This window comes from Mauremys reevesii, linkage group 10, assembly GCF_016161935.1.
Source record: "Mauremys reevesii isolate NIE-2019 linkage group 10, ASM1616193v1, whole genome shotgun sequence".
NCBI lineage: Eukaryota > Metazoa > Chordata > Testudines > Geoemydidae > Mauremys > Mauremys reevesii.
Window position 1 is genome coordinate 43,175,425 of NC_052632.1, and position 26,558 is coordinate 43,201,982.

A 26,558-nucleotide genomic window follows, 5' to 3' on the forward strand; every position below is an offset into this window, starting at 1 on the left:
AAAACCAATGGGATATCTACAAATGAATAGTGTTCTTTTCCCAGCTAAGCAATAAGCTCTGAGAAAAAAATATGCAGAAATTGGTACAGATTACTAATGTAATCAGACTGGGTTATGCTATGCTTTTGCCATTCTCTCAAGAGTCTGTTCCCAATTGCCACTTCACCATATTTCAGAAAATGATTGGAAAACTGTGTGGCACATAATTACTCAGTTGTTCCTGAAAGTTCAACACATAATTAAAACATGTAACTCAAGGCAGAGCACAGCCATTACCAATGGATTTCACAGTCTAACATAGGACATGCCTTTTATTTTGCCTATAATCCCTTGTATTTGTGTTGCAAAAGCCAGAAGCAGCAGCCTATACCTTAAAATTCTTAAAATAACTTTCTTCAGAGAGAGAGAGAGAGAAAGAAAAAGACAAACCCACACGCTGCAGGTTGCACCACATCAAGTTTCTGCAGATACACAGAACTGGCATCTCCACAACTGCAACTGAATGAAATCAGCAGACTAGGATCCATCAGCTGATGCAGTCTCTACTGAGAGGTGCTTAAAGCCCAGGTAAATGATAGGACAGTTTCAGGACCTGCTTTCCCTCCCCGCATCCCCACCCCTTCCTTTTAAAAGACAGGCCTACCAAGTGAAGAGTGGACCTAGCCAGCTTTCCCACATTGCACAGGGAAAGAGCTGAGACACAGGAAGAAAAGTAAGTAGTTTAGTGACACTTCTGGGCATCTTCATGTGGCAAGAAAACAGCCCTGGAATTTAAATGGCTAGAATCAGCTCTGTCCTTGAAGGGCAGGGATCATGGCACCAAGGACACTGTGAAGCAACTTCAAGGGCTATCTACCCTGCACTGATCCACAAGGTATTTTTGCCAGACTTTAAACAATTTAAAGCGAGGTTTAAATGATGGATTGTTTTGATCAAATTCAGGAAAGGATAAGGGTAAATATTGCAGCTGTATAGCTAAGCAAGTTCTGTGCTGGATACTGATAGAAATGAACATATATGAAATGCAGCTGCCCTTAACCAGCAACTAAATGCCACAGGCCTGCTGGCTTAGTGCTATGCTGGTGAGCTCAAGTATTGTGTCAGCAGCCGTTGGAATGTAAGACACTGCCTAGCCTACAGAACAGCTGGGAAGTCCTGCTCAGGAGCCTAACGCTAATCAAGGTTTGGATCACCTACCTATGTGGGTTTCATAGCATGATTCATAGCAATATAGAGAAGAGAGAGAAATGCAGGTGAGAACAGTTTCAAAGTTATTTTTATAGCATATTTGGTACTCATGCTACTCTAGCCTTCCCTTCACAAAAGTGAAACAAGTACTGGATTTTTTTTTCAGCCCATTTGGCTAACCAATTCATTCACATGCCCACAGTTGGGGGGATTATTTTTTTTAATGCTCAGAGAAAACCAGCTTTTAACTCTGATTCATTTTCCAGCTCCGAACTTCAAAGCAATGAGAGAACTTTGATGAGTATAATTTAGAGCTGGCAACAATGACATTGCAGCTCGGATAACTGAAACAACAGCGCTTGGAATAGCTAGAGTAATTTTTCCACTTCTATTACTCAACAAAAGCAGTTCAAAATACCAAGCAGTGGTGATGAGCTGGCACTACTGCTATCAGATATAGGAAGGAGACCCTCAGACATACAGTGTCCTACAAGTGTATGAGAAATGTTCTGGGTGAAACTCATGTTTTGAGTATTCCATTGTTTGGCCTGGAAAAGCACATTTGAGTTAAGTGGAGCTAGTTTGGGGCACAGAAAGCATGGAGTGAAGAACTGCAGGATGCTGCCTTCCAGTTTCAGCTGGTTATTGTGTGGGCTCTTTCAACAGGTAGCCAGGAAGATAGTGGCAACATTTATCAACCATTACATAGACATGCCAGTCATACCGAGTTTTCAATCAACACTGAAGTAGAGTTGTATTTTGCTTCTGTGCAAGCGTAGGCTTACAGTTTCAGCTAATTCTCAAAGGGAAGCAGGCAACACAGAAAGCCTTAGTACAATGCTCTTGAGACAAGTGGTACCAAGAGAAAAATGATACTCTAAACAATGTTTAATTTTAAAAAAAGCTAAGCTAAATATATGCTACAAGGCAATTTTCTTGTGGTGCTGACAGTAAGATGTGCATGCTCTGTTTCTGTGATGTACGAGGTTGCCTAAAGCAGTGGAATTATATGCACGTAGGCAATTCATAATAAATAAACTGTGCTACACACACCAAACATACTTCCAATCTCAACTGGAAGTCTTCTTCCTAGCATTTCTCATTAGTACCTGGAGAGGATTTCTAGCATGTGAAGGACAGGTCAGTTCAGCTACCTTAAAACCAGTAATGACTTACCTATCCAGAGACCACCCAAAAGAACAAAACCCCTCCAAATCAAAGATATGCAGGTCCAAGAAAATTATGCAACAGCACTAGCATAAAAATAAATCAAGTCGTCTTCAGCAATAGCCTATCCATAAACTGGAGGATGAGGCTGGCATGAGCATACACCACAAAGGAAAGAATGGTGAGCCTCACTAGCTGAAACACAGGGCGATTTCTGTGCACATTTAGATTTGAGGCTCATTTTAAGGTAAACAAGCACCTAAGCTATCTCCCAAAGGACAGGTCTTCAGTATCTTACTCTGCCCTACCCAGAAATTAAAAAGGAGCTTGCAGGTGATACCCAGCTGCACAGATACCCCAAACAATTTACAGAGCTTCCACTGAAGCTCTGTGCATATAGGGAATATGTACAGTACGTATCACATTTCAGCACTGTTTACTCTGGCTCCCTCCTACGCTTGGGGTGCTGAGGTTGAGAGGTAATTTTGTCAATAAGTGATATGATCACAATACTGAGCAAGTGGAAGGGTTGCTCTTGCCATGTAGCAATATGCTGCTAGGAGATAATGCAAGAGCCTTTTATTTTTGCTTTATCAGAAGCAAGATGGGGCTGAGGACTGCTGTGTACTCCCTGGGATTCATAAGCATGAAATTCTGTCTGGCTGCCTTGCTTTCAAGCACTATAGACACAACTGGCTTAAATTAACAATCAGCAACTCTGTTCCAAACAGGGATTTTGGTATCAGTTTCCCTCCTCCCGACATGCTTAAGACAAAGACAAAAAGCCAGTCTCTGAATTAAAATCCTACAACTTTACATTAACATGAGAAACACTCTCAAGTCACTGCCAAGTGGCTGGAATGTATTCTTTGGCTCTTCTCAGGTAATATCCAGAGACTGTTTAGTATCCCAAATTCCACCCCTCACCATACTGTCTGAAATCCCCTTGAGAACACCACATTTCCTCAGACACTATATTCTTGGAGAAAAAGGTGTCTCGTTTCCATAGGCTACTGAGGGTATAGTTCTGAATATAGGAGTCCTTCAGCTGAAATAGCATCTCCAAGTCCCACGGTCCGGATGGGATCTTTACACACCAAAACAGGGGTGAAATGGAATGAGATTCCCTCTCTGTGCCATTGTGCCACTGGATCACCTGGATTTAAAGAGATTTTGGAGGGTGCCTCCGTATGGGAGGTCACAAACTCCAAGGGAGCTTTAAGAAAGACTCTGTCAGTATCAATGGTTTCAGTTGCACAAGCCTGTGTCCCTGCCACTCTGGCTCCAGCAGCCACAGCTGCTATCTGGTTGCCCCAATACCCATCCACTGTAGCCAGAATGTGATAGGCCAGTGTGTGGAAGTGGATGCGGGTAAGATCAGATGCCTTGTCCATGGTCCTTCCATGCTTCTTCAGGATCCAGAAAAGGATGTCACTGACAATGCCCACATCTGGAACTCCATTCCAGGAACCAAGGGAGGCATGAGGACCAGAGGCTGACTGGGTGAGGAACAGCAGCTCCTGTTCATTTAGCCCAACAGAGTTCACCAGGGGGAAGACCTGCTAACAGAAACAGAGTGAATGACAGTTTTTCTTCAGACTTAGAGGTAGAATCAGATTTCCCAGCTTCCTAATTTTAAAAATATTATATTGTCACAGTACATTCTTAGATATTGTGCATAACGGAGTGGGGGTGGGGGACTCCTAGCCCTTAGTGCCACAGATTGCGTGCACATGGGGAGGAAATAAATTTGGTTTCTTGGGAAGGTTGAAGCATATTGCTCTGCACAAGCACCCTATCCAACTGATTTATACTAAGGCAATAGAAGAAGCCAGGCATTCTACTTTCCAACTGAATACATGTGGAGAAAAAGAAGGGGAAAGGTTCCAGTGACAACCGAGGCTGCGGAGGGGACAGAAATCATGTCCAAACTGGGCTGAGTTAGCTTTGCCTTTATCTAAGAGGAGCAAAATCAGAATACAACTAAAAAACATCCACCCAAGACTCTACTCACTTCTACTACATGAATACAAAAAAAATCTAATTCACTCCTCTTAATACAGCTGTGCAGCAGTTTGGAAGAGATGGATCAATCTGCCAAGGCCCAAATGTGGGACACAACCTCTGACAAAGATCCAAAATAAGGGACACAAAATTATTATTCATGCAAGAAACGTAACATGCTGTGGAATTCGTTCGTTCAGCACAGAACTTTCTGTAGCCTCCATTTTGTCATTTTATTTCCAATGAAAGTAACAGAATACGAAATCCATATGAAACATAGGTAGGTTTGGCAGAATTCAGTTTTTTCCCTATAATTTTGACAGATGTTTATTTTTAAGCTTTTTTAGATATTTATCTCTTTAAATGTTCACAATTGTTCAAAATTATGGGTTTTAAACATTTATTTTTACCTTCAGTGATTTAAATTTTCACAATTGTAGAAAATTATGGGGAGGGAGGGGGGCTCAGACATTTATTTAATGACAGCAGATGTTGAGATTCAAAAAAGTTAAAGCTTTATAACCATTAAAACACAAATTGTCAACATCGCCTGTCCAAATATACAAAGTAAACAGCCTTAAATCAAACTAATAATTTCTCAAGCAGCATTTTTCTTACTTTGCCTGTCTGTAAATTTTGATGATCATTGATGGAAGTATGTTGGCTTGTGCATGCATAGTCAAATTTATGTTTATTGACATTTAAAAATAAAAATCTAATCCTTCCAGGCCAAAACATATGCAACTTGGGGACTAAAAGGAGTGACATCCCTTTAAATGAGGGAGCATTGAGTGGTATGTATGCAAAAACATCTGAAAGAAGCTTCAGAAGCCTAAGTATTTTTTTTTAAAACCAACTCCAGTTCAAATCATGGTTCTATCAGAAAGCTATAGGGCTGCTAAATCTGAAACAACTGTCTGAGATTACTCAGGTCAAATCATCTGAATCTACAGAGAGTTCTTGGGTCCATTTGAATGATAACGGCTTGGGTCATTTCCCTACTGCAGTTGCAAAGGAGGTTGATGACTGTGTGCAACAAGGCAGTAGAATCCAAGGGTATGGCTACACTGGCGATTTGCAGCGCTGGAAAGCCTCCACCAGCGCTGCAATTAGTAAGTGGCCACACCTGCAGGGCACTTCCAGCGCTGCAACTCCCTGGCTGCAGCGCTGGCCGTACACCTCACTCAGCATGGGGAATAAGGATTCCAGCGCTGGTGCTGCAGCGCTGGTCATCAAGTGTGGCCACACACCAGCGCTGTGATTGGCCTCCAGGGTATAAGGTGTATCCCAGAATGCTTTTATAAATTACTCTCTTTGTTTTGTTATGCAGCCTCTCTTTGTTTTGTTGTGAACGAGCTCCGGAGCTCCGAACAAACAGAGCTCCTGTTTGCTGTGATCATCTGTACCTGGCTGTGAACGATCAAATGAGAGGCAGGGGAAACAGCGTTGGATGCAGGGTTCGCAAACATTTTGTGATTTTTCCAATCTCTCTCTTCCCCGCTCCCTGTCACAGAGTCCGTGTTGGAGGCAGGCTGTTTGCAATTAAGAGTTAAGACTAAGGGGTCAGAAACATGTTCTGATTTTTCAATGCAGGAAGCTAAACACACAGTGTTGGCTCCAAAAATCCCCTCTCTCTTTCCCCCCGCTCCCTGTCACACTAGACCCCACTCCACCCCCCTCTTTTGAAAAGCACGTTGTGGCCACTTGAATGCTGGGATAGCTGCCCATAATGCATCACTCCCAACAGCGCTGCAAATGCTGCAAATGTGGCCACACACCAGCGCTGGTAGCTGTGAGTGTGGCCACACACCAGCGCTGGCCCTGCACAGCTGGATGACCAGCGCTGCAAACCGTAAGTGTAGCCATACCCCAAGTGTTTGCCTACAGTAAATCATGCAACTTCAGCTGCTGAGTACATTCATTTTTGCACACATCACCTAACGCTGACCTCAGATCATTTAGGAAAACAGAGTGTTGATTGGCTGAGAACATCGGTTGATATCCTCTCAGTAGGATATTCCATTAAGGCATTTCCAAGACAGATATTCCCTTTATACTAAAGAAAACACTGTCTACTACCAATTATGAAAACATAGATCGTTACACTTCTCATGTTAATACACTGTTGAGTGGGTGTGGGAACCTCAGCAGAGCAGTGACCTCAGCCGGAATACAATGGCTCTGCAGACTTTATACCTAAGATACTCATTGCTCTCAGAAGAGGCAACCCCCATCCTAAATTTCCATTTACGATCACCCACCAGTCAGTCTGTGTGCTGCACCAGTGATGGATACTGACAGAGTGAAGTGGGCATGTCCTGTCATTTTGGTTACCTGATTCATAATCTTGCTCATGAGATCCTGGTCAGTCATACTGGCCAATTCCAGGTGTATGGGGATATCAGTGGGGATATCAGAGATGGAAGTCACAGCCTGCAGAAGGGAAGGGAAGGCAAGACATCTTTAAGAAACAGAATGAATAAAAGCTTTTGGGCTCAGATATAGGCACTCTAGCCTGCTCATGTCTGGATGCAGTCAGATTTCTATTTCTAAATGATCTAGCTGGCAAAAGGACTATGTTGCTCAGAAGAAGAAATAGGAGCAGCCTCTAGCTTTCTCATGCTCAGAGCACAACAGCATCAGACCATAATCTAGATCAAATCCTGCAGTCGTCTAACTGCCCAATGCAGAAGACTTTCCAGACATGAAGCAGCCCCAAATGCTCGTTCCTGAAGCACGAGAACACATTGAATCAGGAGGCAGTCAGCTGTAAGATAAACGAAGAGCAACTTCCACACAAGAGAGGCTCAGTGCAGCTTCTGCTTCAAGCAGGAAAGAATCCCTTTTGGATTACCTGACACAGCTACTGCCTACTGAATACAGGGGTCTCAGTTGCAGCTTTGACTATGCTAACATGGGATGAAACACAGTGCATTCAGACACTGGATGAGGCTCCAATAACTAGATAAATCCACCACAGTCTAGCCACCAGTGTGGCAGCTTCTTCTATGAAGACTCCACTGGCTCCAACAAACAGTAATGTCAATGTTAGAGGATCTCAACCAACCCATAAGACTAGATCTCATGATGTTAGCTGTACAGTTTCAGAGTACAAGCCTTTGGCCCACAATAGGAGGAAGGCAAATCGAGCAAAGACATCCTATAACTGCATGCTGAATTCTCAGAAGTCAACACCCTGTGCTACAGTGTTTACTGAGGCTGGAATTAAGGAGATAGTACAGTGCTCAGGTTCTTACCTCCAGAAGTCTCTTCTCACGCACTTCCCTGCTCTGCCCTTCCATCATGTGAAGCCCTGAGAGCACTACAAGGTCTGGCTGAAACTCATCCAGGCTGGACACAAACACCTCCAGCATGTTCATGGCTCCATTTGATAGGTCATGGGAGAAGATAAAGCGGTTGGCATTGGGAGCTCTCAACTGTCCCCATTCTTCACCTAGGAAGAAATCCCCCAATCAACAGTAAAACAATTAAGCCAAATAACTAGAGGATAGTTTCTGGATCCTCGCTGGAATCCCAGCATCAATCATAGCTGTCATGGCTCCCTAGAGGCCTAGCTAGGCAGAGTTTGACCACCTGATCAATACTTGACACTTCAGCTGTGTGTCATATTTAAGCCTGAATATATACAAAATGGTTCCACCCATCCCCACTGGGTGCCTCTGGACACCGAGGTAAAGGGAAAAAAATAGGTAAATTTGTGTTAGAGTCTAACAGGGACACAGATTATAAAAACCACAGTCTAATTGGTCAGCTGTTCACTAACTCCCAGCTGTCTACAGATATAACCTCAACACTGGAGTACACAAAAAAATCCATACACCAGCTATGATAAATGGGTTGTGGCGGGGTGGGGCTGGGGGGGACAGCCTGAAGGGGATGGGGAATGTAGGGATAGAGCCGGGTGGAAGGACAAAAAGCATTACTTGTATTGCTACCTGCAATTTGAAGGGAGGAAAGATCACAAGACTAAAAGTTGCCCAAGCATTTATGAGGTAATCAGGGAGAGAACCTCCAGACCTGAGAGCCAGTGAGTGAGTTTGTTTGCTCAGATCTTACAGACTGATGGAGGATGAAATCAGTGTCTGGTTAGGATGTTTTCATGCCGACATCTAGCCAACAACACTGGATTTAACTCAAGTTGCCCATCAGAAAAATGTTATAAAGAGCTTCACAATGCAGTATGTTAAGGTCTATGGAGGACACAACATCCATAGCTCAACTGGTTCACACAAGGGAACTATAAAGCAGTGCATTTCACACCAAAGCAGCATCTAGGGAAGACAAAGGTGCCCATCATCCACATGGAATGTGTACTTCATACATGCTTCCTGGAACAGAGGAAGAACAAGATCTACACAAAGCAAGCAGCGTGTTTTCCATTGGCTATGAGACAGACATGTCAACTGTGGTTAGCTGGCCCATATCGAGAGTTCTAGAGGAAGAAAACTGAGGAAGAAAGCTCTCAGTTCATACAAACAGGATGCAATAAAAAGGGAAGTACTAGAGAGTTTAATTAGCATAGGCTTTTGTAAGTGTTGGGGTCATTCTGGAGCCTGCTGCTATGATAGAGTAAACTGTTTAACCACACATGCATTTCAGATACCTATGAAAGTCCTGCTCAGTTTCTGTTTGGAAAAGACAGCTTTCACTCGTTGTCCTGTTCATTGCCACTATGCAAAAGAAAGCCAAGTAGTCTTAGCCCTTGGGTTACAGGTAGCCACATGCAGAAAGAGTTCAGACTATATGGTTCCCTCTTTTTGAACTCAGGGAAGGCTGTCAGTCTATTTTAATGTTAACATAGAAGTCCAGGTGTTTTGTAAATATACCCATAGACATTGCTTAGGATACACACTTCTAATCAAACCTTCTAAGCTAATACTGTTTTAGGGCAATGGTGAGACTATTTACATTCCTCAGCTTACAGCACACAGAGATACATAGCTCTGAGTGAAATCTGATAGGACAGCAATATTACAGCATTGGAGCAGGATACAGCATTTATAGGGACCACAGTTCAAAGGAAAAGAGAATTTCAAAATAGTTTAAGATGATTGTTCACCTAGCAGGCTACTGCAGCTCACAGAACAGATGGAGCTACCAGATTAGCTCCGACACTGACAGCTGCTAATACTGATAACTTACACAGTCCTTAAGTTTACTGACATGCAGAAAGCTTAAAAATACATTATAAAACCAGAAACACCTTCGAGCTTTGAATAAGGTATCTATCACCTTGACACTTCACCAACACAGTACATAGGTTTGGGTTTTTTAAATCTCTGACAGTTTGGGAAAAACCAGGACAATTGTCTCACCTGTAAATTGGTGCCCTACAACAGACTTCTGCTAAGTCAGATCTACTACTGGGAAGCCGAAGCCACTTCAACTTGAGAGGCATGTTTATGCCGTATATTTTTCATTACAGCTAAATCTAACAGGCTATGGTACACCATCAGTTCCTGACAATATTTCCAAAGCTAAAGACAATCTAAAAGACAAGTAAAGAAGCTCTGGATTGGTGATCTCCTCTCTCAGAAGACCCATTCACATAGCTAGATGTCCAGTTCTATGCAAGTGGCCACCACCTACCAATACAGACCTACTACTGGGACATACAAAGAGCTAGAAAGGGAGGAAAACATAATGAGAACAGGCAAATTTAATAACTAGGTGCAGTCAAGGATTCTTGGCATAGCCCCTTCATCCAGAAAGATACTAAAATAATTTACAGACTACAGTGGGATCACCGATCACTGATGCAAAAACATTGGGAATGGAACATGGCAGCTATTCTTTATCAGCGAAAATACACAACAGGTTTTAGGAAGGAAAGTGAAGAATAGCTTCTTCAACTGAAACCATAGGTGGAAGTTTAAGAGGCAAGATGTAATTCTCCCAGTTTAGGATCTGATCAGCATATTTATCAGATGATACAGAGACCACAAAGGGTCAATAGTTTGGTTTTACACTGCATTCCGAAGATGGCACTCTCTAGGAACACAGTGCCCAAGTCATGACTCTGGGGCATCTGGTTCAGGGGCACAGTGCCACTTAGTGAATCGTCAATGCCCCTTATTGCCATGGCCAGGTTTTCCTCAGAGGTCTCCCAAATGACTAAATACAATCCTCTAATTTATGGGGGATCACCATGCAACGGGAAAGGTACTGTTACTGCAGTGGTTTTCATGCTCTATGTGAACTATTTAATAAGGAAACCATCTTAGGGATTGTCTCTTCTGAACAATTCCACACATCCTTATAGCAGATGTAGAACCTGACTGTATGAAAAGATAAAATTAAGACAGTATGAAAAGATAAGATGACTCGCCTGCTTTGATGCAATGAATATGGCTGGTTGGTTCCATTCCCACCATTTCCTCTCTCAATGTACAGTAGGACTTTTAGTATGGGACCATTTTTCCTTGCCTTCTCTACTCTAGCTCATTTTACAGTTTGGGTCTCTCCTCTTGTCACCACCACTCCAATTCTGGAATCTGTATATCTGGGGTTGAATTTACACCAGAAAGAAATCCCAAAGATTAATGAAATAGCTACACGGAGTTTTGGCAGGGTTTTTTTTTAAGTTGTTGATGGGTCAAACAAACCTCTGGAAATCCTTGATTAGGGCTGCAGTGGAAAATATTTGGCAATGAACTAGACCTAATCAGTCTTTTACCCCTTTAAATGTCCAATGTACTGCAATATTCAAAGTACCTGCTTGATACTCCAAGATGAGGTGGAATTCATCAGTTTCCTGCATAGATTCTGGTGGGACAATTACATTATCATCAAGTAGTTCATGGAGTGTAGGACCAACTGGACCACAAAGAAGGATCTAGAAACAAAACACAATCTAAACAAGGATGCAGTGGCATGTCCTCTATGAGCAAAATCTGTAAGCATCTTCTCTGTACTCGTGTTAAGTAGCACTCTTCATATTTTTCTGAAGGTAACAAAGTCACTCTGACTGCTCCCAGATTGACTCACCTGTTTGCTTAGCAGTAATGGTGGGGGGCAGGAGGGGCATGTATGCAGACAGTGCACAATACTTTCTCAAGGCTTGTTTTTTAATTTTTTATTTATTTTTTTAAAGATTTGAATCATGGCTACCAGTTTAATTAAAGTGAGGGGCTGATGATCAACTGCTGTACAAGTTTTTCAAGACTATTCCAATAATGCACATCTGTTCCTACTCGCAGCACCCTTCATATTCCAATACAGTTTAAGAAAGAGGGTGGGGGAGGGGCACTCTTCAAAGACTGCTAAACTGTGCAATAACTGTAACATGAAAAAATGCCTATTAGAAATATCTTCTAAAATTGAAGTGTTTCTTTAGATGAGACTTGAAACCATGGTGAATTGCTAGTACATTCACCCAGTGACTTGATTTGCTTATCAATATAGCTAAATTTCTATATGAAACAAACAATATTGCCTAGAATGAATATCTGTATTTTGTATTGTATGGAAACCCCAACTTCAGGCATCACAGGATTAAAACAGGAAGTGTAGCAGTTGCTCCACAGTACCATACTGAGAGCCATCAAATACACCCATGGGTGAATTTGTTTCAAAACAAACAAACAATCTGGCTACCACTAACTGCACCATAAAGAGTTCTCGAATTTCACAGACCTATCCTACAGGACAGCAGAAATTAAAGGAGGACCAAGACCACCCAATCATGCATATTTGGTCTATTAAAGACCATGTCAATACATAATCAGTGGTGATAGAAAGACTAACTCATGGGATACAGCAAAAAGAATATTATTAAGACAAAATATAGTGGATATAGAGAACCTTACAAACCAGATACATTTCCTCTTTGTGTAGCGTAACAAGCAGTTGTGCTGGGTCAGACTCAGCTTCCACTAAGGAACATAATCTAGTGGTGTGATCTCCAGAATATACATACGAGTGGTTTGGAGCCTGATTACAAACAATTAAATAAAACCAAGTTTTTGAGACACTTACCTTCAGGTTTGGATTTGTTGCAAGTTTCTGACCGATTAGGGCAGCATTTCCTCCCACATAGAGCTGTAAGAGATAAAGCATATGTGTGTAATATTAATAGTTTTATAGATGGAGTTCTACATATCTGCAATAACTTTGTCGGAACAAATGAAATTAACAATGTGCTTTGCTGGGACTGCGTCAGAATAATTCCATAGTTCTCTGTCCAAGACTGTTTCCTCCAATTTAACAATTTTTGTCCCAGGATGTTGTTATTTAGCCAATATTAGCCTTCTGACAGCCCACTCAATCATACATTTCAATTTGTTCACCTCCTAAGCTTTCCCAAATGCTGTCCATTTAATTTGTTATTTTTATGGGGGGAGGTTATGTTTTATCCTTATTAGTGAGCTGTGCAAACAATCATTTTATGATATAAAAAAGATTTATCAAGCTCACAAATGAGAGAGAATCTGACACACATAATAAGCCAAGCTGATGCCAGAATTCCAAGTAATTGAAAAATAAAGCAAGATTTACTGAGCTATTGTGATTAACTGTTTCTGTTGATACCATTTTGCTAGATATGGAGCTCCTTCAGGTAAATTCATTGCCACTGGCATCACAAGACAAAAGTTGTGAAATTCATAATCCAGTCACTGTGAACATGTACAAGACCAAACCCACAAAGCAGCTAAACCACAATATGAACTTGTTTTAGATCACAGAATGATAGAATATTAGGGTTGGAAGAGATCTCAGAAGGTCATCTAGTCCAACTCCCTGCTCAAAGCAGGTCCAACACCAACTAAATCATCCCAGGCAGGGCTTTGTCAAGCCGGGCCTCAAAAACCCCTAAGGAAGGAGATTCCACCACCTCCCTAGGTAAACCATTCCAGTGCTTCACCACCCTCCTAGTGAAAAAGTGTTCCCTAATATCCAACCTAGACCTCCCCCACTGCAGTTTGAGACCATTGCTTCTTGTTCTGTCATCTGCCACCACTGAGAACAGCTGAACTTCATCCTCTTTGGAACCCCCCTTCAGATAGTTGAAGGCTGCTATCAAATCCCCCTTCACTCTTCTCTTCTGCAGACTAAGTTGATCTTCAACTCCTCCCCACCTTGCAGTGTAGAAATCAGGGAATTGTTCAAAAGCTATAGGAATTATGAGAACTAGTTTTAAGAGAAAAATAGGTGGAAAGCCAGAGACCAGAGGAAAATGAGATAAAGAAGACTGGAATGTCTAGAGGGTCACTTGAAAGTCCAGTGAACCCAACAACTCACACAAAAGCCACAACTCAACTCCCTCCACACAAATGGGCCCTATGGAGACATAAACAGCTTGGCTTCTGCTTGGACTCCATCTGAACATTCCCCGAGCATGCTACCTGTGCTCGATAGGCCCTATATACAGAGAACAAAGCCTGTAAAGCTTCTTGAGATGAGCAAATCCAAAATGGTACTCTGGATTTCATAGCTCAGCTAGACCCAAACAATATGGACTACCCATGGTATCACAACAGTGTTCAAACAATGGTTGGGAAAGACTGGAGAATGTAATCCTTTTGACAGGGATAAATGACTGGAGTTAACAATTTAAAGGAGTGACAGAAATGAAAAACAGAAGGGAAAGAGGGAGTGATGACAAAGGAAAACTCCAGTTACAAATCAAACCCTGGGCATGAAGGTCAAGGTGCAAAACATGCAACAGAAAGACAAAATTGCAAAAAAGTCAGAAGACCATGGAAACGTAGAGTAAGAAGTCAGCTACAGAGGAATTCAAAGCTGTCCCTGGCTCAGAAGAGCATTTGGAAAACTCTACATAAATAATCTGCAGAAATTATCTACCTTAACACGAAGTGCCAAATGGACACATGGCAAAAAACTCCAGAAGGCCCAATGTACATAGAGCAGATGAACCAACTAGGAGACGGGTGTTTTAGAAAAATTGCCTATTCTCTTTAGCTCTCTCTAATGCAAGAGAGTTGTGCATTTCCAAGCCTTATATCGTGCAGCTTCTGAAATTTATGGAAATGTTTTCAGTTCTTTATTCTTGGATCCACCCCCTCACCACCTGCACCATTTAAAAAAGTTAGAGCCTTCTTTGTTGGTATCAGCCCTGCCCCTCTGTCATAAAACAGACATTTCATTTGTTGCCTACGTTATATTCAACAGCATTCTCGTAAATGCCATTTAAACTATCAGAGCCAAAGTATATGCTATGCAGATTTTGGCAGGTTGGGATGTGCAGAAGGAAGAGACAATTCAACATTCTGCGATTTAGGATCCTACCAGATAGGCGGAGTTAGAGGAAAATTACAGTTTCAAAGAAAGAATCTGTCATTAGCAGAGTGTTTAGATTCTTAGCAGCTTCATATAAAGTGATCAAGTTTTTCTAAAGTTAATACAGTAAAGCAGCAGTGTAAATTTTTATTTCCAGAATCTCTTGCAAGATCATTCTGAAGTATGAAAAGGGACATGAAAGCTGCTATACAGTTTATCCATGTACAAAGGATAAGCCTTTTCAGTCTAGCCCTAAAATAGAGAACACACCTGTGCCCCAGGGTACTCTGAGGCTGCTCGTGCAATGTGATCGAAGGTCTCCGCATCACTGAAGAAGCGCTCAGCAGCTGCCCCCTTCTGCATGAAATGAATGAAGGCTTCTTTCAGGTCCTTTCTGGAATTCAAGATAGCATGATCTTTCCCATCCCCAGGATCAAGACCAAGTGCCTGCAACAGCTTCACACCGGAGACGATTACATCTACACAGGCATTGACTCTGGAGAAAGAGGACAGAAAGGAAAAGTGAGCTGGGAACAGAGAAAGAGAGACTTGGAGGGACGTCGAAAAGTTTTGGGAGAAAGTTGCTGTGTTTTGGCTTATTGAAATTGTTAGCACTCCGATTCCAGAGAATTTTACAAGCAGCTTCAAGAAATGCATCAAGCATTGCTTTAACTGACAAATGCTTTTGATCCATTTTTATTCAACTAAAAGACTGTGGACTAGGGAGAGATTTCCAACTTTTATTCAATCCTCACACAGGCATGAAACACAAATTTGCACAATAGCAGTGCTTATTACCTGCCAGGGTGGATAAAAATCAATGATTTTTTTTAATCGGATTTTTTTTTATTTAAAATCGGATTTTTTTGATAAAATCCTTTTGGAAGAAAAACCTTATCTAAAGATAAGTTTAATTAAGATATCTTTGAGCTATAATGTATCTTATCATGGAATAGGGATTATAAATTCTAATTCTATAGTATGAGATAATATATTCATGTAATGTTTAAGAAAAGATTTGTAAATGAGTTCCAGTAGTTCATGGATTAGGGACAGATTATTTAGGTTAATCTATCTACCCAATTTGACTCAGTGCTCAGTCTAAAAGATACCATCAGAGATGCTTAGCTTTGCAGTTCTCAAACTGTGGATTTGTGTCTCCAGAGGTAACATGCTTGTTAACAGCAAAAATATTTTTAAAATAAATAAATAATATATAGAGGTGAGAAATAACAGATCTCAACCCTATTGTCCCTCTGCAAATTTGTGTACACAGGGTCAATTCCTTACCTCTCTCTAAAAGTACAAAGTTTCAAAAAGTTCAATGAATAGAAGATTGTTGGAGGCGGAATAGATCTGGACAAGGAGAAGAAGTCTGGAGATAAATGTGAGAAGGGAGGGACATTTGCTTGTTTTGTTAAAATATTATATGTTTGCTGTTGAAGAAAAAAATCCAGAATACTTAACATTGTTGTAGTTAAATAAAACAATTTAAATGTCTGTCTGGTGATGTTCTCCTCCTAATACAGCATGGCAAGAAAATCCTCCAAATATTAATAATTAACCTGTTGAACTGGAGATAGTTCACCTCCCAGTGACTTCATAAATATCTGCTTCAATTACCTTTGGTAAATGAAATAACCAAACAATCATTCATTTTCTGATATAGCTGTAAAACTAATCTGAAAAGTTTTCAAAATAAATCACTGCTTAAAAATGTATACTGTGTACCTTCCAAAAATGAAACCTACATCTATCTCTGAGTTGTGAAGAATATGTACTCAGGTTATAACAACCAACAAGAATGCACTTTTATGTAGAAAACCATAATTAAATCGAGTCTTCCTGACTAGTGATTTAAATCATGATTTAAATCAATTTGGTTTAAATCAAATCCCCCTGCTAATGGATGCGGGGTGGGAAAAGAAACAAGACTGGACTGGAACTGGGTTCTGCCTGATAAAGACTTACCCTCATTATCACATTCCGGTGTAGAATAAAGGAATGTTTCTTATTTCTCAGTAGTTTTGAGGACACTGGTCTTCCATTCTGACCCAAGTTTTACCATTTTATATTTGTTCACCGTTCCAACCCCCAGAGAAGTCAGTCAGCTCTCTGCTACAAGTGAGAAAATCTATTTGGGACATGAAGATCCTAATGGTGCATAGGGATGGACAAGCATACGTATGCAAAATGTCTGACATATAAGCATGGAGCAGGCACTTGTTTATAGCCCCAGAGAATTCTGCCGTTCTAAAAGGCACTCTGATACCGAAGTGATGATAATGCAAGAGCCTGAACAGAATCAGTAACGGTGCTTATACTTGTAATACATCTGTAAGGGGGACTAGATGGCTCAGGAGATCAGCAGTGACACTCAGAGCCTTTCAACTACAGGCCACTGATTCAAACCCACATCAGCTCAGTAGCCGGTGTGGCTTTAACCCAGTTCCCCATTACTTCCGCCCTCTTCCCCCAAACACACAAAATTTGCAACCTTGTAGTCAATCTCCAGAGAGGCTAAGGAGATGGGCCCACTAAGTCATGATTCATTTACAGAAGACAGCATGGGGAAGCTTGCATTGATACTGTTCATACTGCACCTGTTCGGTGAATATACAGGACTTCACACAAGCAAGGAAAAAGGGAGAAGAGACAGAGACTCCATGAAGTCCAGCAGGGATTTTGTTATTGCTGCTAATTTTACACTGAAGGCGTTCTGATACGATGGTGATGAGCAGCAGTATAAAGCCCTAACATAGCTAGCTGGAATACATGCAGCACCTTTCACTAGCACTGAAATTCACACACCTAACTGAAGAGAAAATTCGTTAAAGCATATTTATGGTTTGGAAAATTCCTCTGCCAATATTACATGTATGTTTAAGTGCAAGAGGTTTCAAACGTTTGTCAATAAACTTAATATAATAAGGAACTGGTTTTTGTTTTACTTTTGAGGTTTAAACACGTGTGCAATTTAAAGATGCTAATAACAAAACTGAAAGTTTTTCTCAGCTCAAACTGTCTGACCGCCACAGTTAAGCCAGTGTCAAAGAACACTAGTGAATATTGCTAGTAGTTGGATCCATTTGTAAGGAGCTAGGAGAGCATCCTCAGCTGGAAGATTTGAAGATCATTTGTACAACACACAGATAATACCATTCCAAGCTCCTGGAGGTACCGTATCTTCCTCTCTCCTTGAATGAAACAGGAGCCAGTATTATAATATTTAGCTATTTGCAAGAAGTTTTTGGGACAAATTCAGAGTTGGATGTAAGGAAGCCTAAACTGCTGTAGCATCTTCCAGCCCTTCACCATATAAATTACATCAACAGATTCCATGAGATTCACACCAACTTACCAATGTGTAATTTACAGCCCCTTACATATAACCTCTGGATTTGACCCAATGAGTCCAAGTTAGTGTAACCTACGTGCCAAGAGGCCAGAAGAGGGAGGTATAACAGGAAAATCATCTAACACAGGGGAGGGCAAACTTTTTGGCCTGAGGGCCGCATTGGGTTTCATAAATTGTATGGAGGGCTGGTTAGGGGAGGGGGTTGTGGCCCTCCCTCCCAGGACTCCTGACCCATCCAACCCCCCCATTCCCTCCACACACACCCGCTGCCTGTCCCCTGACTTCCCCCAGACCCCCACCGCCACCCCATCCAACCCCTCCTCTCATTCCTGACGCCCCCCCAAGACCCCTGCCCCATCCAACCACCCCTTCTCCCTGTCCCCTGACTGCCCCCGAAACCCCTGCCCCTGACTGCCCCCCTCCTTCCTGACTGCCCCCCCGGGACCTCTGCCCTCATTCAACCCCGTTACCCCCCGACCCCATCCACACCACCACCCCAAACTCCCCTGCCCTCTATACAACCTCCCCTGCCCCCTGGACCCTTACCACGCTGCCTGGAGCACCAGTGTCTGGCGGCGCTACAGCCGCGCCGCCCAGCTGTAGCCAGGCCACGCCACCACCGTACAGCACAGAGACCGGGTCAGGCTGGGCTCTGCAGCTGTGCTGACCCAGGAGTTCACAGCTCCGCCACCCAGAGCATTGCGCCGGCAGCGGAGCAAGTGAGCTGAGATGGTGGGGGAACAGCAGGGATGGGGCGGAGGGTGGCCTCCTGGGCCAGGAGCTCGGGGGCCAGGCAGGATGGTCCCGCAGGCCGGCTGTGGCCCGCAGGCCATAGTTTTCCCACCTCTGATCTAACAGGAGGAGAATGTAAGACTCACCTCTGAATTGGGCCCTTTTGTTGCTACAGAAAGATGTTGAGCAGGCAAAAATGTTTCCTTTCCAAATACATCCCACATTTAGAACATGGATAGATAGGGCTAGTGACAATGGTATTCATATTTCAGTGTCTTGCCTAAATTTGAAGGGAATGGAAACCAGTCTGAGGTCTGGTCTATACTAGAAAATTAGTTAAGCATAACTATGACTCTCAGGGGTGTGAAAAATCCCCGCCTTGAGCGGTGTCGCTAAGGGCATGTCTTTACTAAGCGCTGCCGTGGCAGCGCTTTAACATGGCTGTGTAGTTGCAGCACCAGCGGTGGGAGAGAGCTCTCTCAGCACTGTAAAAAACTGACCACCACAAGGGGAGTAGCTACCAGCACTGGCGCACTGTGTATACTGGCACTTTACAGCACTGAAACTTGCAGCACTTGGGGGTGGTTTTTTTCACACCCCTGAGTGAGAAAGTTGCAGCGCTGTTAAGTGCCAATGTAAACAAGGCCTAAGCCCTGTGTAGAGAGCACTAGGTCAACAGAAGAATTCCCTCCCATTGGCATAGAAAGTGTCAACACTGAAGCACTACAGCAGTGCAGCTGTGCTGTTGTAGCATTTTAAGTGTAGACAACCATAAGATTAGTAGTTACAAATCTGTCACTCTTGGTGAGCCAGTGCTTGGTACCACCAAAGATTAATACCCAAATTCAAGGATTGTTGCCGCTCTGGGATTTGTTTTTCATTGTTTTCTATAGGGTGGGGAAGGTGACAGAGAGAAATCCATATGCACCTGTCACACATTTCAAGGGTATGGATGGGGTGAAAGGGAACTGGAGAAGTACCATTAAACTGATTATTAACTGAAAGTCATGCAAATACAATCTCCACCCTAAAATTAAACAATTTGCTTCCCATTCCCCAAGGTCTCTCTCTTGAACTTTTGGTTCCATTGACTCTTCTACCAGCCCTGCAACCTTAGGTTTCTTTTTGTTTCACTCTTTCCCATTTGTTTGAGGTTCTCCTGCCCCCATTGCCCAACTTCATCTCAAAGACCTGGAAAAATACAGGAAACAAAAAACTACACACAACACAGTGCCCACTTCTCCAGGCCAGGATGCAGCTGCCAGCATGATCCATGTTATACCTTTGGCTGGCCAAGATGGGTTGTTGGGCTGAGGGAACACACTCTCTTCTCCTAGGATGGTTCCAGCCCTTGAGAAGAGCCTTGCATAGATCACTGGTGTATTTTAAGGAATGCTTATGTGAACATTTTTATTCATTGTGTTTGGGGTCAGCATTTCTCAGATACCAAGAAAGGATACAATTACTGGGGCAAGTCAAGCAATTACTATACTATCATCTCTCTGAACACAGCTTTCAGTCACATCACTTCCCCATACCAGGAATTCCAGCCATCCACACAGCTAGTGCAGCACATCCAGTTTACACTATGTTCTTACATGGCCCTAATTACCTGAGCTCCTACACTTGCACTTTCAGTCAAGAATGAGAAGGATAAAAGTGGTAAGCAGACTCACTAAGCACTGCTCCATGTCGGTGACCTCTCTTGCCTGATTTGCACTGCCCACAAGTGAATGCAGCAAGACACAAACTAAAGGATACTAAAGGCCTGGCGAGTTCTCAGAGTATGAGCTGCAATACTTCGTGAAATATCAGAAACTCCTCTGTATCCTGCAATGAGCTTATAGACTATAGAAGCAACAATCCACACACACAATAGGAGGAGAATGAAGAAACAGTAAGATCAACCAACATTTCTACCTCAAAGCCACCATAGCAAAGGTCAGCAGCCCGGTGTTTTAATATACCATTAACAATGCAATGATGACATGAACCAGTTACAATGTTTGAAGTGAGAGCTGCTCCTATAATAATCTTCCAGCTATCTTCCTTCTGCCTCCCACCCCATTTCTCTACCACACCTTCCATGCAGTTAATGTACTGCCTTAACGTTAATGTCAACTATTTGACTATTTTTTAGGAAAAATCTGCATCCGTTGTGAAAAGTTTCACTCTGATACAATTTCAAATGACCAAGACATACCCTGCCCAACTGTTTTAACACCAACCACAAAATAATAATTTAGGGTTGAAAAGAAATTACTTCACACCTGAGGATTAGTCAACTAGCTACGGTATAATTGTGCTGTCATGCCCTGAAATGTAAAGGAAGTAGAATCAAGTATTGATTTAGTTGCACCTTCATCAGTCAGTCCGGTGGGGCATACCAATCCCACCTATTGATTTCTGGAAGGAATGAATGCGAGCCTGTGGGCTCAATCAGCCTCATCACCCTGCTGCTACACCTGCAGTAGGTATCAAGCCTGGAGGGAGGAGTTAAAAGAGCTGAACAACCCAGCTCACCTGGGGGCTGATGAGAAGGAGAGCAGGTTGCTGGCTCTCAGTGATAGAAAGCTGGTAACAATCATGGAGATGAGTTGGACTGCTAGTGTAGAGCCTCCTGGAAGGTAGGCAGGCTGGCCAGCCAGCAACAGGGAGCCCAAGACAGTTGGAAAGGAAAGTGAGTCTGCCAAAGAGTTCTCTGTACGGGGGTGTCTGTAGGTAGCAGCAAGGGCCCTATGGAGCCAGGGACTGCCCTTCCAGGGGAGTAAAAACTCTCCTGCAGCAGAACCACCTAGGTGGAATAAGTACTAAGAAGCTCTGCAGTGAGCTTGTGGAAGAAGCTTAGAATGGAGCTGATACACTGGGAGCCCTGGAAAAGGCTCTGACAAAGGCCCAAGATAGGAAGTGACCCAGGGAGGCAGCAAAGGATCTATGTTGTCAGGCTTGGACTGCTTATTTAAGGGTCCCTAGACTGGAATCTGGGGAGTGGGAGGACCTGGGATCTTCTATCGGCCCTCTGAGGAAGGTGGAGCAGAAAAACACTAACAAGGGGTACGGACTACTAAAACTCTGTTTTGTATATGGGGTATGAACTAGTAAGTCCACAGATAGATTTAAAAGGCCCAAAACAAGGTGATTGGACTACCATTTGCTGGAATACTGGTTTACCCCAGAAGAGGTGGGACTATATATGACCAGGCCAAAGGGCTGAGTCACATGACAGCCACTTTGGCCACTAGTGGTTAGCTTCTTCAACAGGGGGTGCCCAAGGAGGAGAGTATGCTATGCCATACCCAACCACAAGGGGGTTCACTGTCTGGTGAGTCACATGCATACAGTCAGCTTTTAACCCGATATTTAAACTAGGGCTGTTGATTAATAGCAGTTAACTCATGTGATTAATTCAAAAAGTAATCATGATTCACTGCAGTTTTAACTGTACTGTTAAACAACAGAATACCAATTGAAATGTATTAAATATTTTTGGATTTTCTAGGTTTTCAAATATACTGACTTCAATTACAACACAGAATACAGTGTACACTGCTCACAATATTTTTATTACAAATATTTGCACTGTAAAAATAAGTTTTCAATTCCCCTCATAAGTACTGTAGTGCAATCTCTTTATTGTGAAAGTGCAACTTACAAATGTAGAAATTTGTTACATAACTGCACTCAAAAACAAAACTATACAAAACTTTAGAGCCTACAAGTCCACTCAGTCCCACTTCTCATTCAGCCAATTGCTCAAACAAGTTTGTTTACATTTATGGGTGATAAGGCTACCCAATTCATTTACAATGTCACGAGAAAGTGAGAACAGGCCTTTGCATGTGACTTTTGTAGCTGGCATTGCTATGTATTTATATGCCAGATATGCTAGACATTCATATGCCCCTTCATGCTTCAGCCACCATTCCAGAGGACATGCTTCCATGCTGATGATGCTCATTTAATTAAATTTGTGACTGAACTCCCTGGGGGAGAATTGTATGTATGTCTCTGGCTTTTTTACCTGCATTCTGCCATATATTTCATGTTATAATTGTCTCAGATGATGACTCAGCATATGTTCATTTTAAGAACACTTTAGCTGCAGATTTAACAAAATGCAAAGAAGGTGAGACTTCTAAATATAGCTACAGCACTGGACCCAAGATTTAAGAATCTGAAGTGCCTTCCAAAATCTGAGAGGGATGAGGTGTAGAGCATGCTTTCAGAAGTCATAAAAGAACAACACACTGACACGGAAACTACAGAACCCAAACCACCAAAATGAAAATCAACCTTCTGTTGGTGGCATCTGACTCAGATGATGGAAAATAAACATGCGTTGGTCTGCACTGCTTTGGATTGTTATTGAGCAGAACCCTTCATCAGTATGGACACATGTCCTCTAGAATAGTGGTTGAAGTATGAAGGGACACATGAATCTTGAGAGCATCTGGCATGTAAATATCTTGCCATGCTGGCTACAACAGTGCCATGAGAATGCCTGTTCTCAATTCCAGGTAACATTGTGAACAAGAAGCGGGCCACATTATCTCTAAAGTTTTATATTTTATTTTTGATTGCAGTTTTTTTGTACATAATTCTACATTTGTAAGTTCAACTTTCACGATAGAGATTGCACTACAATACTTGTATTAAGTGAATTGAAAAATACTATTGTTTACAGTGCAAATATTTGTAATAAAAATAAATATAACATGAGCACTGTACACTTTGTATTGTTATAATTGAAATCAATATAGTTAAATGTAGAAAACATCCAAATATTTAAATAAATGGTATTCTATTATTAACAGCCCAATTAATCAAGACTGGGGCTGTCACGTGATTAAAAAATAATTTAAACATAACTTAATACCTCTACGCTTGTATTATACCCTTGCTTTTCTTTATTAGCGGGGAGTCTTCTTGCATCTTCATCCATTTCCTTTTGCTTTCTCCCTCCATCCCTTATTTTCCTTGTTCCTGCTCTACATCAAGTTCTCTACCTCCAGCTCTGAATTTCTTTCCTTTCCACTCCCACAAAATCCCCCTCAGTGCTTTACCTTGTCATCCTATTCCCCACATGCTCCTTACTCTCTGCTCTCACCAATTACCTCCAGGGAATGAGCCAATAGCTCCCCAACCAGCCATTCAGCCCACTAATATGTCCAAGTTTTGTACTCACTTTCAGCGAGAAGGGTTTTCAACCCCAATAAATATGATCTTATCTAATAGTCTCTCAGTGACTTCTATAACCCTTTTACAGGAAAGTAAACTGATGGCTCATCTATGAACACTATATCCAAGATAGACTCTCAAATAGGATCAAAAATAGAAAAGCCATGAAGCTTTCTGCACAAGTGGTCTCTAAATGAAGAAAGACACTAGTCTGTACAGTCTTAGCCTCCCACACAGCTCTGCCAACACACCTGACCAAGGCTACGTCTTCACTACCCGCCGTATCGACGGGTAGCAATCGATTTCTCGGGGATCAATATATCACGTCTCATCTAGACGCCATATATCGATCCCCGAATGAGCTCCTGTCAACTCCGGAACTCCACCAACCCGAACGGCGGTAGCGAAGTCGACATGGGGAGCCGCGGACGTCGATCCCACGCCGTGAGGATGGTAAGTAATTCGGTCTAAGATACTTTGACTTCAGCTACGTTATTCACGTAGCTGAAGTTGCGTATCTTAGATCGATTCCCCCCGTAGTGTAGACCAGCCCCAAGAGTTACAGCTTCCTTGTCTATTCCCTCTCAGACCTCTTGTGCAGAGATTAATACTGATGTCAATTTGTGAGATCAGGATGAAATCAAATAACTTCCACTTCAGACAAATAAATTAAATACAGCTCTCCAAAAAGCCCTGCATAATCAGGAGAACCCTGATTATAAATGCAATACACTATGACTTTCACATTTCCTTTTAACACAGTGCTCACCAGGGATGGGCACTGCTTCCCAATGTCACTTCTAGCTTTATTTCCTACTTTTACCATGCATTTTGAGAGAACCCCTTAACAGCTCTGTATTCCTACAGCGCTGCGGGAAGCGGTGATAGAGAAATACGCCCAACACGTTGACAAAGCACAAACCAGGACAAGACACAGCAGGCCTGGGTTTGTCTCACAGCGGCTGCCTGGTCTCTGGGCTGGCTGCCCCCGAGAGTCCAGCCAAAGGTCTCTGCCCCGATAGGCAAAGCCCGCCCTGCACCCCGGCTTCTTGCAAGAGCGTCTCTGCCTCGGCGCTAGGCCTGATCGCTGCCCTGCCGCCAAGAGCACTCGGTGCGTGATGACTCCGGCAGGGCCCAGCCCCAGGGACCGGAGCCCAGCTCAGGACTCCGCCCGGGAAGGGACTCACCCCAGGACCCCGCGCCGCCCCGCGTGACTCACCCCACGGCCACTCTGCTCCACGGCCGGGCGGGCCGGGTGATAAGCGCCTCCCAGGCCGCCGCCATACTGCTCTCGGCCGGCTCGGCCCACAGGCGGCCGGCCAGGTAGCGCAGCGCCGCGCCGGGCAGCTCGGGCTCCCGCACGAAGAGGTAGCCCGCGGCCAGGGCCAGCAGGGCCACGCACATCGACCGCGGCCACATGGCGCGGCCCCGAGCCCGGCCCGCCCGCCCGCCGAGAGCCGGGGGCTCTAGCTGTCCGGCTCGGGGCAGGCGGGTCTGGCCCCAGCCCAGCTGCCCGCGCTCTCCTCAGGGGTCTCCTGCCTTCTCGTTCAGGCGACTCTGCCTGGGACCCGCCACGTCCTAGGAGCAGGAATCAATTGACGGTCAGCGGCGCCTCCCTACGCTATCTCCGTAACGCCCCTCCGGCACGCGCCCCGACCTGCCTTAAACAGGTTGAGGAATAGCGACCAGCTCTATAGGAACAGCGCAACCCGTCCCACCGGTATCTGCGTAACTTCCGACTTATACTAGACGGGCTCCGGCTGCGCAGCCGCGCACCCAGAATACGGCAGTGGCCGCGGAGTACGGCAACCAGCATGCATGTACCAACAGGGGAATAGGGAGAGGGGGAACAAGAATGTACCACGGGGGGGAAGGGAGTATAAGACCACATCCTTTGGAGATGAGGGACAGTCCAGGAGGTGCACGTAGATCAGGCCTCTCGTAGCAGCCTGTCTCTGTGCCCCTAGGGCTGGATAAGGGGCAGGTGACCGCCAGGAGTGCCAGGCTCAGGTTGCTGTGCCAGCCAGTCAATGAGATATAAGAGTGAAGCAAAGTGAGACGACTCAAGCCCAGCTTGAGTATTGTGAACCTTGCGTATTTGTGTAATTGTGAAAGTGTACTTGTGTTTTAAGATTTGAAGAGTATATGTACTGACTAATAAAGGACATATTTAATGAGATGCCAGAGATATCTACTGAACCACTATTTACGCTGTGCTTCAATTTGGGAGGACAAAGGTGAGAAAAGCAACCTTTTGAACTGAAGGACTAAGGTTAATATTCTAAGGCTGTCACTTACTGTAACACTAATACTGATCCACCCAACATTGGTGCAAAGTTCAGTTTCCTGATGTTAGCACATTTCAGTTATTCTTAAAATTAAAAAGTTTCTATAAGCTTAGAGAAAAAATTGTATTTACTTATATGTGGCATGACTAAATACAGGTTTACAGATCCTAGCGTGTAAATTTATCTTATATGACAGGGATAAATCACACATGCAAATCATGCATCAAAGTCATGAAATGGGATACAAATGCAATAAAAAATAAGGTACTCAAAAGTTTAACAAATGGTGAGGGTGTCCCGAAGACACTCCTTGCCTAGGGTGCCATTTGGTCAGAGGCAAACACCCACAAGATCTTTATCAAGCATTCTTAAAACTACTATTC

General features: G+C 43.2%; 1 protein-coding gene across 3 annotated transcripts; it reads right to left on the minus strand.

The window, feature by feature from the left end:
- Positions 1-1,912: 1,912 nt before the first annotated feature.
- Positions 1,913-25,639, minus strand: ADPGK (ADP dependent glucokinase). 3 transcript variants are annotated; one of them, XM_039491542.1, is made up of 7 exons: positions 25,107-25,639; positions 14,890-15,115; positions 12,358-12,420; positions 11,095-11,215; positions 7,617-7,813; positions 6,694-6,792; positions 1,913-3,917 (listed from the first exon to the last, which is right to left on the minus strand). In XM_039491542.1, exons 1-7 carry the CDS (start codon positions 25,304-25,306, stop codon positions 3,366-3,368), a joined length of 1,458 nt encoding a protein of 485 aa, XP_039347476.1. In that variant the 5' UTR covers positions 25,307-25,639; the 3' UTR covers positions 1,913-3,365. The 3 variants fall into 3 exon arrangements, with proteins under 3 accessions (XP_039347476.1, XP_039347477.1, XP_039347478.1); XM_039491543.1 differs by having other exon boundaries at positions 1,913-3,914; positions 25,107-25,638; XM_039491544.1 differs by lacking the exon at positions 25,107-25,639 and having other exon boundaries at positions 14,890-15,121.
- Positions 25,640-26,558: the final 919 nt, after the last annotated feature.